We start from the raw sequence: 12,758 nt of genomic DNA, 5'->3' as shown, positions 1-12,758 counted from the left end.
TTATACTATTAAAAATGGAAAATGGAGGGACTCCCCTGGTGGCGCAGTGGTTAAGAACCCTCCTGCCAATGCAGGGGACACAGTTTCGAGCCCTGGTCTGGGAAGATCCCACATGCCGCAGAGCAACTAAGCCCATGCGCCACAACTACTGAGCCTGCACTCTAGAGCCCACGAGCCACAACTACTGAGCCTGCGTGCCACATCTACTGAAGCTCGCATGCCTAGAGCCCGTGCTCCGCAATGAGAGAAGCCACCACAATGAGAAGCCCGCATACCGCAATGAGTAGCCCCCCCTCGCCACAACTAGAGAAAGCCCGTGCACAGCAACAAAGACCCAACGCAGCCAAATATAAATAAATAAATAAGTAAATAAATTTATTTTAAAAAAATGGAATGGAGGTCAAGTGCACAGATCTGGCAATTCCTATACTCTTACAGTACTTGTAATCATATTAATAAAATCAAGTCCTGAAAGATAGTGAAACTGACAATGCTATCAGCATCTAACTAATGTCCCAGGGATCATTATGGGTCAAAACCCAATTATCACCAACTTTTATCAATGTACGAAGGTAGACAGCATAGCATTGTGGCTGAAAGCCAAGGTTGTGGAGTCAGATTCCTTGAGTTCAAATCCTGGCTCCGCTACTTGGTAATCAAGTGACCTCTGTAAGCCTCAAAAATGAGGGCTTACATTTTCCTCATCTGTAAAATGGGGATGATGACGGCCCTTACCTAATAGCTTATTATGACATATTCCAAATAGAGCACTCTTGGTAGATTTCAATAAATGTTAACTATTAAAAAATAATAATAATGAGAGTTTCAGGAGATAAAAATTTACCAGGGATCTTGCCATTTGGAGTAGAGGGACATCTTGTTTATCTCTGTCTTCACACTATGCATAAATTCCTCCAGGAAGGCCAGAACTGAATCTGACCACTGCCCCTAGTCTAGTTCCAGAATCTGCCCCAAGCTCTGACTCTGTCTCCTGGGGCTGGTTGGAGACCATTCAGAAGGGAATGGTCTTGAGCAATGGTTCAGGAGGTAGAGGATCCAGGGAATTCCTGCTGAGAGGCTCTGAAGACCCCACTGTGCATCATTCCCTGCCACACTTGCCTTTAGAAATGTATGGTTCATTGTCAGACAGCTGGTGAGTGCCAGAAGCACTGGCCTCTGGCCTGGGCACTGGGACAGGGGGCCTGTTGGCCAAGTCCACGGAAGAGGCCTCATCATCATCCACTGTGTGATAAACATCTTCTTCCTGCCCGAGATGGTATACTTCCCTCTCCAAACTGGACATTCCCACGCTGTTGCCTAGAAACAGAGAGAAAGGTGACTGAAAGCTATTGTCAAACCCTGGGACCCCCAGGTCATACAGCCAGCTGCCCTGGGACCCAGCTCTGCACATCAGCAAGCTGGCCACCTCCACATTAGGTAGGGCCTGGCAGCCAACCAGGCCGGGGGCCAGCCCCACCTACCTGCACACTCACAGTAGTTGGCCCTGCCACAACAGAAAGGCCCATGGGGCACCACTAGAACACATAGCTCTGGTGACCAGAGGGGCGTGTGCTACTGGGCCCCACAGACATCTGCTACATAAGGTCACCACTCTAAGATTGGGAAACATTGCCAAGCTACCTAATACACAAAAATTAAAAGAGAGAATTAGGCAAAATGAGGGACAGAGAAATATATTCTAAATGAAGGAACAAGAAAAACCCCAGAAGAACTAAGCAAAGTGAAGATAAGCAATCTACTTGATAAAGAGTTCAAGATAATGGTCATAAAGATGTTCAATGAACTTGGGAGAGGAATGGATGAACACAGTGAGAAGCTTAAGAAAGAGCTCGAAAATTTAAGGAACCAAGCAGATCTGAAGGATACAATAACTGAAATTTTTAAATACACCAGAAGGAATTAATAGTAGATGAGATAATACAGAGGAACAGATCATTGAACTGGAAGACAGAATAGTGGAAATCACTCAAGCTGAACAGAAAAGAAGAAATGTTTTTTGGATCTCTGAAGGAGAATAGAGAGCAAAAGGGGCAGAGAACATATCTGAGGAAATAACAGATGAAAACTTCCCTAACCCGGGAAAGAAAACAGACATTCAGGTACAGGATACACAGAGTCCCAAACAAGATCAACCCAAAAAGGTCCACACCAAGACACACTGTAATTAAAATGGCAAAAATTAAAGATAAAGGGAGGGGCTTCCCTGGTGGCGCAGTTGTTGAGAGTCCGCCTGCCGATGCAGGGGACACAGGCTCGTGCCCTGGTCTGGAAAGATCCCACGTGCCACGGAGCGGCTGGGCCGTGAGCCATGGCCGCTGAGCCTGCGCGTCCGGAGCCTGTGCTCCGCAACGGGAGAGGCCACAACAGTGAGAGGCCCGCATACCGCAAAAAAAAAAAAAAAAGCTAAAGGGAGAATATTAAAAGCAGCAAGGGAAAGGCAACTAGTTACGTGTAAGGGAACTCTCATAAGAATACCAGGTGCTCTTTAGCAGAAACTTTGCAGGCCAGAAGGGAGTGATATCATATTTAACGTGATAAACATAAGCTTATAACCAAGAATACTCTACCCAGAAAGGATATCATTCATATTTGAAGGAGAGATAAAGAGTTTTACAGACAAGCAAAAGCTAAAAAAATTCAGCACCATTAAGCTGGCTTTACAGAAAGTGTTAAAGGGACGTCTCTAAGCAGAAAAGAAAATACCACAACTAGAAATATGAAAATGAAAAAAAGAAAAATCTCATTGATAAAGGCAAATATACAGTAAATATACAGATCAACCACTTATAAAGCTAGTAGGAAGGTTAAAAGACAAAAGTATTAAAATCACCTATATCCACAATAAGTAGCTGAGGGATACACAGAACAGAAAGATGGGGCTTCCCTGGTGGCACAGTGGTTGAGAATCTGCCTGCTAATGCAGGGGACAAGGGTTTGAGCCCTGGTCCGGGAGGACCCCACATGCCGCAGAGCAACTAAGCCCATGTGCCACAACTACTGAGCCTGTGAGCCACAACTACTGAAGCCTGCACACCTAGAACCCATGCTTTGCAACGAGAGGCCACCGCAATGAGAAGCCCGTGCACCGCAATGAAGAGTAGCTCCTGCTCGCCGCAAGTAGAGAAAGCCCGTGCACAGCAGTGAAGACCCAACGCAGCCAAAGATAAATAAATAATATAAATTAAAAAAAAAAAAGAATCCGGCTGCCAATGCAGGGGACATGGGTTCGAGCCCTGGTCTGGGAAGATCCCACATACCACAGAGCAACTAAGCCCACGAGCCACAACTACTGAGCCCACATGCCACAACTACTGAAGCCCTCGTGCCTAGAGCCCGTGCTCCGCAACAAGAGAAGCCACCGCAATGAGAAGCCCATGCACTGCAATGAAGAGTAGCCCCCACTTGCCGCAACTAGAGAAAACCTGTATGCAGCAACGAAGACCCAATGCAGCCAAAAGTAAAGAAATTAATTAATTTTAAAAAAAAAACCTCATGGTAATCACAAACCAAAAATCTATTATAGATACATACAAAAAAAGAGAAAGGAATCCAAACATAACACTAAAGATAGTCATCAAATCACAAGGAAATAGGAAAAGAAGAAAGGAACCAAAAAGAGATATTAAAAACCAATCAGAAAACATTAACAAAATGGCAATAAGCACATACCTACCAAAAAATTGCTTTAACTGTAAATGGACTAATTGTTCCAATCAAAAGACATAGAGTGGGGCTTCCCTGGTGGCGCAGTGGTTGAGAGTCCACCTGCAGATGCAGGGGACGTGGGTTTGTGCCCCGGTCCAGGAAGATCCCACATGCCGCAGAGCGGCTGGGCCTGTGAGCCATGGCCGTTGAGCCTGTGCGTCCGGAGCCTGTGCTCCACAATGGAAGAGGCCACAACAGTGAGAGGCCTACATACCACAAAAAAAAAAAAAAAAAGAAAAAAAGAAAAAAGACATAGAGTGGCTGAATTCATCTATGATGCCAGCATCACCCTGATACCCAAAGCAGACAAAGACATCAAAAAAAATAAAATTACAGGCCAATATCCTTGATGAACATAGATGCAAAATTGTCCTCAACAAAATATTAGCAAAGGGAATTCAACAATGCATTAAAAGGATCATGCACCATGATGAAGTGGGATTTAATCCCAGGGATGCAAAAATGACTCAATATCTGCAAATCAACGAATGTGATACATCATATTAACAAATTAAAGAATAAATATCATATGATCATTTCAATGGATACAGAGAAAGCTTTTGACAAAATTCAACATCCATTTATGATAAAAACTCTCAACATAGTGGGTATAGAGGGAACACACCTCAACATAATAAAGGCCATATATAACAATCCCACAGCTAACATCATACACAATGGTGAAAAGCTGAAAACATTTCTGTTAAGATCAGGAACAACATAGTATTGGAAGTCCTAGCCATAGTAATCATACAAGAAAAAGAAATAACAGGGACTTCCCTGGTGGCGCAGTGGTTAAGAGTCCGTCTGCCAATGCAGGGGGCACGGTTCGATTCCTGGTCTGGGAAGATCCCATGTGCCACAGAGCAACTAAGCCCATGCGCTATGACTGCTAAGCCTGCACTCTAGAGCCCATGAGCCACAACTACTGAGCCCACGTGCCACAACTACTGAAGCCCATGTGCCTAGAGCCTGTGTTCCGCAGCAAGACAAGCCACCACAATGAGAAGCCTGTTCACTGCAATGAAGAGTAACCCCCACTCGCCACAACTAGAGAAAGCCCGCACGTGGCAACGAAAACCCAACACAGCTAAAAATAAATAAAATAAAAAATAAATTAATTTAAAAAGAAAGAAAGAAAGAAAAGGAATCCAAATCAGAAAGGAAAGAGAAAAACGGTCACTGTTTGCAGATAACATGATACTGTATATAGGAAATCCTAAAGATGCCATCAAAAAACTACTAGAACTAGTGGCGCTTCCCTGGTGGCGCAGTGGTTGAGAATCCTCCTGCCAATGCAGGGGACACGGGTTCGATCCCTTGTCTGGGAAGATTTCACATGCCACGGAGCAACTAAGCCTGTGCACCACAACTACTAAGCCTGTGCTCTAGAGCCCATGAGCCACAACTACTGAGCCCACGTGCCACAACTACTGAAGCCCACGTGCCTAGAGCCTGTGTTCCACGAGAGAAGCCACCACAATAAGAAGCCCATGCACTGCAACGAAGAGTAGCCCCCACTCGCCACTACTAGAGAAAGCCCACGCACAGCAACAAAGACCCAACACAGCCAAAAAAACCCACAAAAAACTGTTAGAACTAGTAAATGAATTCAGTTAAGTTGCAGAATACAAAATTAATATACAGAAATCTGTTGTGTTCACTAATAATAAACTATAAGAAACAGAAATTAAGAAAAAAATCCCAATTACAATTGCATCAAAAAGAATAAAATACCTAGGAATAAATCTAACCAAAGAGGTAAAAGACCTGTACTCTGAACATTATAAGACATTTATGAAAGAAACTGAAGACAACACAAATAAATGGAAAGATATACCACATTCGTGGATTGGAAGAATTAATATTGTTAAAATGACCATACTACCCAAAGAAAACTATGGATTCAATGCAATCTCTATCAAAATACCAATGGCATTTTTCACAGAACTAGGACAAATAATTCTAAAATGTGTATGGAAACACAAAAGACCCCAAATAGCCAAAGCAATCTTGAGAAAGAAGAACAAAGCTGAAAGTATCATACGCTCTGATTTCAAACTATACTATAAAGCTATAGTAATCAAAACAGTATAGTATTGGCATAAAAATGGACTACTATAGATCAATGAAAACAAATAGAAAGCCCAGAAATAAACTCATGCTTATATGATCAATTAATTTATGACAAAGGAGCCAAGAATACATGGGGGGGGGGGGGGCAAAGACAATCTCTTCATAAATAGTGGGAAAACTGGACAACATATAAATAATCACTCTCCAATACAACCTTGACTTAATAATACCTGTGTATGTTCCCCTATGTTCTCCTCCTTCACCAGAAAGTAAAGTCTCTTGAGGGTATTGATTATATCTTATTTTCCTTTGTGTCCCCTAGCCCAACAACTAAAATAGTGCTTTGCTCATAGTAGGTACTCATTAAATTTTGGTCAAATAAAAATAAACAAGTGTATTTAAAAAGAAATTTTGCTAAAGGCAACTTGTTTACCCAAAGCAGTGGGTCCAGTGGTGGGAACTTCTGGCTTACTTGTAATAAGCTTATGGGGGAGCTCGTGGGAATAGAGTGCCTTCAAGCACACCATGTGGCATGTACATGGCAGCCCATTCCTTCAGTGGAGCAACCCTCATAGGGAGCCAGGCAATATCTTACCTTTATTTCTCTTTCCCTCTTTTTGCTTCCCTGTTCACTGCTGCAACTTACCTTCTAAAAACTTGCGGATCATAGAATCCTTAGTGGTCCGAGAGAAACCATCTCCGGGCATTGGATTAGATGTACTGGCCTGAAGCATTTCAACATCTAGAAGGAAAAGGAGACTAAGAGTTTATATGTTGTTCTTCCACACAGACAAGGACATTTTATAAGTGGATATACAAGGTTTGACAAATCAAGAGATTCAAGAATTCATTAAACCATCCATCTACCCATCCATCCATCTAATCACCCATGCATCCATAGGTCCATGCATGCCTCCATACATCCAATTATCTACCTACTCAATAAGGACATTCAGTAAATATGGGGTATAAAGGAGAGCAACATTTACAACCTTCAGGCCCTTTCCTAGACCACAGGACTCAAAAGGTATAGATATGCTCATTTGTGTTTGAAAGAACTAGCTTAATTTTTAAATATATAACTGTAGTCTTTATAACAGCAAAAACCCCCACAAAACGACAACAACAAATAATTGGAGGCAGAAACAACAAAGAATCGATAAGTTGTAATTTATTTAAACAATGAACCATTTTCAACAGTTAAAAAGAATGTGTGGGAGCCACTCTATCAACATAGTACCATCTCAAAAACATAACACCCAGAACTCTATTTTTAGGTCATTCATGTAATTGGTCATTTATAAGGAAGAAGCACATAGACCTTTGGTTTTTCACTATTAAGCATAAACCCACGGGGACCAAAACTGTGTGTGAAAACTATTCAATTGCCACAGCAGATTCTACTAAAACCTTAGTAACCAACATTACTTTACGTTACTTTGTGACTCTGAAGTATGCATTTTGGGAGCAAAATTTCAGACTTGTGTTAAAAGCAGAACTTTGATAATATCAAGAGGTTGCGTTCAGTAAGGCATATCACACAGTTACTGGGGACTTGTTTGCTTAGGCAAAATATGTAGTTTGAAGTTGAATAGTATACTTTGAGAAAAAAAATCATTTGAATTTAATCAGTATACACAGATATACTGTTCCTACTACTTTGATCTTTGGGGACCAGTTAAATACAGTCTGGTGAATTTGTATGAAATATTTATATTTATATTACATTTTCCAAGAATATTAATTGAAAAGAGGTCATGGTCGTAAAGTTATGTTAAGGATAATGAACTTCACATGACATAATCCTAGTTTTGAAACAAAATATCTGTATGTACATAGAAAAAAAGCCTGAAAGGCAATACATCAAAATGTATATAGTGGCTATTTCTGAAGTAGTATGGATAGGTCATGGACATTTCAGACCATGGACATTTTATTTTCTATTTTACACTTTTCTTCGTCTTCCAAATTATCCATAGTGGCTTCTGTTGCATTCATATATGAGAAAAACCCTATCAGCACTTTTTTAAAAGGCCTAGGTAATTATGATCAAGTATGTACAATTAGATTCCCGAAGCAAAAATAATTTCAGGTTATTTAAAAAAATTATGGCTCACCTGTCAATTACCAGATTACTGATTTTCTAATTATAAAACATACTGAGTTTTTAAAAATTTATTTATTTATTTGTGTATTTATTTTTGGCTGCATTGGGTCCTCCTTGCTGCGTGCGAGCTTCCTCTAAGTTGCGGCAAGTGCGGGCTACTCTTCGTTGCGGTGCGCAGGCTTCGCATCGCGGTGGCTTCTCTTGCTGCGGAGCACGGGCTCTAGGCACGTGGGCTTCAGTAGCTGTGGCACGCGGGCTTCAGCAGTTTTGGCTCGCGGGCTCTAGAGTGCAGGGTCAGTAGTTGTGGCGCACGGGCTTAGCTGTTCCGCAGCATGTGGGATCTTCCTGGACCAGGGATCGAACCTGTGTCCCCTGCATTGGCAGGCAGATTCTTAACCACTGTGCCACCAGGGAAGTCCATACTAATTTTTAAACTTTCCAGTGACCAGATATTACATTATTACATAGCATAGCTCTTACCCGACCTTGTTTCAAACTTTGACAATCTTTTAATAATCTAAATATAAATTTTGTGACCATAAAACAAAACAAAACACAATGTTGAGTGAAAAAGTTGCAGACTGGTGTTTGCAGTATATAAAGCATTTTATATAAAGTAGTTTTCAGTATATAAAGTACTTTATATAAAGTTTTAAGGTCTATAAAATGATACTACATGTAGTTTATGAATTCATAAATATCTAGTAAACATATGAAAACATGCTGAAATGCTGGAAAGGATAAATGTTGAGTTCATGGTAGGGGTTACCTCTGGGAGGGAGGGAGGACAATCAGGTTCCAGAGGGGGTTCATAGGGGGCTATAATATGTAATTTTTTAAAAAAAGATCTGAGACAAAAGAAAAAAAAACACATTCTTGATGAATCAGAATCTTTAAGAAATACAACATTTTTGAAAATTAATATGCTACCTTTTGCCCCCAAAAGGGGAAAATAAGATTCTATTTTTGTATTTTCCTGTATATGCAAAAAAGAAACTCTGGAAGGAGATATAAGAAATTCAGACCAATGGTTTCCTGGGAACTAGAAAGATGACAGACAAGGACTGGAGAAAGGTTTTTTCACTGTTCATCTTTTTATATTCTAGTTTTTCTATCCTATTGGAAAAATAAAGGAAAGAAATGCAGAGCTCTGATCATGTTTTCGTTACCTTAAATATTATCCAAAAAAAGGGAAGATAAAGCAATTCCCTTTTTCTACCTTTTCAGTTTAATGTTTCTTGAAATGTGTGTAGTGGAGACATTACATTGAATATAATGTACCTTGATACCCTCTGGTCCAGAGCCCTGTAATTCCAAATGAGTAAACTGTTAATTCAGTGAACTTCTCTTGGCAACACTGAATTATTTAAAGTAAACCGTAGAGAGATTAGGGTGACTGTACTGATCCTGAAACACACCTAGAAGTGTTTTAATTTTAAAAATAAATTTCTGGGACTTCCCTGGTGGTCCAGTGGGTAAGACTCTGAGCTCCCAATGCAGAGGGCCCGGGTTCGATCCCTGGTCTGGGAACTAGATCCCACATGCATGCCGCAACTAAGAAGTCCACATGCTGCAACTAAAGATCCCACATGCTGCAACTAAGACCCGGCACAGCCAAAATAAATAAATAAATAAATATTTTAAAAAATTTTCTAAGAACTCACAATTCATTCCTTAAAAATTCAAGACCAGAAAAATGCCACTTATTTGAGATTTCTATTTAAATTGCTTAATTGTGGTTTTATGGGACATGTTTCTCATGGAGTTAGAAAATTGGGAAGAAAGACATATCCTACAGGTGTGCCTTACTGGGAGCAGGACCCTCCTCTACCCTCCTGACTCCTACCCCTACAATACCTCACCCCTCAGCTGCCTGACCCTGACCCAGCCAACTTTTGAAACTCTTCATTCACACAACAATAAAACACAGAGGAAAAGACCCTGAAGGAAAGACTTGCTTGCATCAGACACCCCTAGAGATGAGGGGAGGGAAAAGCTTTGTGGACCTATCGTTGGGCTCTGTCATGCCCAGTGCTGCATCCTCCAGGAAACCACAGCGCCCTCAGGCTCCAGCATCTCTAAGAACCTAGTGAGGGCAGAGCAGCGTCAGGACAGTTTCAATCACCAATAACCAGATCTCCCAGGCTGGCAACACCAGAGCGCAAACCTCACACACACAATCGGCCACCCCCACTGACAGAGGTAAAAGAGATACGCACGGCCTGGCTACTTCACTAACAAAGTTCAGTTTGAGACAACTGATTTCCACATCTGAGATGTAGCTGCAAAATTGAAGGAGCTACAAAGAGTGTTGGAAAAACAAAATGTAGAAGAAAAATGGAAACAGCAAGAGCAGCCCTGGCTGGACCTGGCACGCTTCTATAACAAGGAGGCAGGCTTCTGTCCCTGGTACTATGACCCCATCATAACGTGCTGAATTTTATGTGGGTTAAAGAAAGAATTTTAAAAAGAAAAGAGAGAAAAAAGAATGAGCACCAGTAATAACATGTCAATGTCACGATCCTTTGCTACAATGCACTGAGGATGCAACATCATTGCTATGGCATTCTTGCCCCGAATTTATAACCTCAGTCCAATCACAGAAAGCATCTGACAAACCCAAACTAAAGGGCATGCTACAAAATAACTGATTGGTGTTCTTCCAGAGTGTCAAGATGAGGAAAGACTGAGGAACTGTTACACATTGGAGGAGACTAAGGAGAATAACAGCATGCACTGCAGGATCCTATCTAGGTTCAGCATCTAGTCCTACTTACAAACAGAAAAAGAAGATTAGGGGGAACAGTGAAATTTTGAACAAGGTCTGGAGGTTAGTTAGTGGAATTGCACCAATGTTAATTTCTCAGCTTTAGTAACTGTACTCTGGTTATGTAAGATGTTAATATTAGGGAAATCTGGGTGAAAGGTATACAGGAAGGGTAGCATTTTTGCAACTTTGATCTAAATCTAAAAGTACTTCAAAATAAAAAGTTTTTTTTTAAGAAGAAGAACAGGTAGGAGGGAAAGAGATGAGAAAAGGAGAGGAAGAAATGCAACAGCAAAACTAAAGAAGCATAAGCACTGGCAATGACCTACACTGACCCTTTCCTGTCCATCTACACTATCAAGTCACCTTCCAGGGACTCCTGTGAGCCACGCACCTCTGGGTACGATGAACAAGGCAGGGCTAAATGAGCCACCTGTGCCAAACAAATCTTTTTACTCTACGGTCACGCTTTCACTGGTGGTTAAGAGCATGACTTTGGAAGGAGACAAACTAGGATCTGCTAAAGATCAGTCCTGAGACATTAGTAGAATTATTTCTCCTATTTCTAGGCACCCTAAAAGGATGGTGAGAGGTTTGGGCACTGTGGTCAGAATGCATAGTTTCCAATTTTGACTCTTCCACTTCTGACTACAGGACTGCAACACCCACCCGTCCAACTGACTTTTAGATCCAACTTTTTGGATCCAGCTGATCATTTGGACTCACAAGACGACCGTGGGCCATGCTGGTGCCAGCCTACTCAGAAGGATGGAGGATACAGACCAGCAGGACAGTACCAAGCGGCCTTCCTCATCAAAGGCAGTCTTTACACCAATCCAGCAACTCGCAGGCAAGGAGAAAAGATCCATATCAGGCAGGTGGAGAAGCTGCCATGGTGTCTCAAAGGAGCAGCATTTCCCGACTCTGGAGTTTATTAGCAACTCCTGAGGCATTAGCTTCCAGGGTCCCCATAAGAGGCATCCAGAGACGTTGCCCTCAGGGAAGCCCAAAGTATGGTGTCCCTTTCAGGTATTTATAGTTTACATACAACTCCTCTCAGTTCCAGATGCAATTTACCACCATTTAGGGGTCATTTTTATCATAGGCAATGTTGCCTAGAGACATAATTGACATATGGCTTTTATCAGGTCACCAGGGTAACAGAGTGGAAGTCAACAAAGGTCAAACTCTCCTGCAGAAAGGGAAATGAGAGCTGTTACATTAACTCTTTGCCCACAACTATCTTGGGCCAAGTTGTTTACATCCTCTCAGGATCTGTTTTCCTGTCTGTAAAATGGTGATAATAATAGTACATATATCATAGGTTTGTCATGAGTATTAAATGAGAAGCACAGTGCTCAGCACATAGAAGTGCTAAATGCACGTTAGCTGCTATTATTACTGTTATCTTTATTGTTAAATTCTACACCCACGCTAATGTCCTAAGTAGAGAACAATTTTAAAAAGAGGACTCAATTTGTACTTTTTAATAGTAACTTTATTTGTTTGAAGTCAAGTCTCCTCCTTCAGAGTAATAAATGCTTATGGGTTAATTCTAACATCTGAATATCCACACATATTTTCAAATTACCTTTCCTAGTAAAGAATTACACCCAAGCAATATTTTTATATTGAATATACTTAAAGCAAGGAGGCCTTGTAAGATAACAAACGATAATTCTTCACCATGGAATTATGTGTGGAAACCTGACTCACAAACAAGGCTTGCCAGGCGTTGTCTTGATCATGGCTCCTGAACACCAAGTCCAGGCTGGACGGAGCTGGAGGCTTCTTTCCTCCTTGGCCAAGGCTCTGCCGCTGCAGTCCAGACCTGACTTGGAGGCCCCATGCCCACTACCTTGTGCTTTCCTGAGGCTTATCACATTTTTTATTAGAGGGCTCAGCAATGAGCACCAAGGGGAAATTCTAGCAGCTCTTCAGTCGCTTCTGGCCCCACCCCATACTGCCGGGATCACAGGTAGAGGCTGATCTTAAGGTCAGAGCCTAAAGCCAGAGGATCTGAGGCTTGGCTGAAAGCGCATGATGGAGGCAGGGGCACAGGGAGGAGATGGGTGGTCTGCA

The 12,758-nt window shown here is 41.6% G+C and overlaps 1 protein-coding gene across 2 annotated transcripts in view; it reads right to left on the bottom strand.

The window, feature by feature from the left end:
• Positions 1–12,758, bottom strand: part of PIK3AP1 (phosphoinositide-3-kinase adaptor protein 1) — a 114,639-nt gene that overhangs the window by 29,664 nt on the left and 72,217 nt on the right. For both annotated transcript variants that reach the window (XM_019939715.2, XM_019939714.3), the window contains exons 9-10: positions 6,449–6,544; positions 1,120–1,317 (exon numbers count right to left, since the gene is read on the bottom strand). In XM_019939715.2, coding sequence (XP_019795274.1) covers positions 1,120–1,317; positions 6,449–6,544 — 294 coding nt within the window. The remainder of the gene's footprint in view (positions 1–1,119; positions 1,318–6,448; positions 6,545–12,758) is intronic.

This window comes from Tursiops truncatus, chromosome 16 (genome assembly GCF_011762595.2).
Source record: "Tursiops truncatus isolate mTurTru1 chromosome 16, mTurTru1.mat.Y, whole genome shotgun sequence".
Taxonomy (NCBI): Eukaryota; Metazoa; Chordata; class Mammalia; order Artiodactyla; family Delphinidae; genus Tursiops; species Tursiops truncatus.
This window is presented reverse-complemented; position numbering and strand designations above follow the sequence as displayed.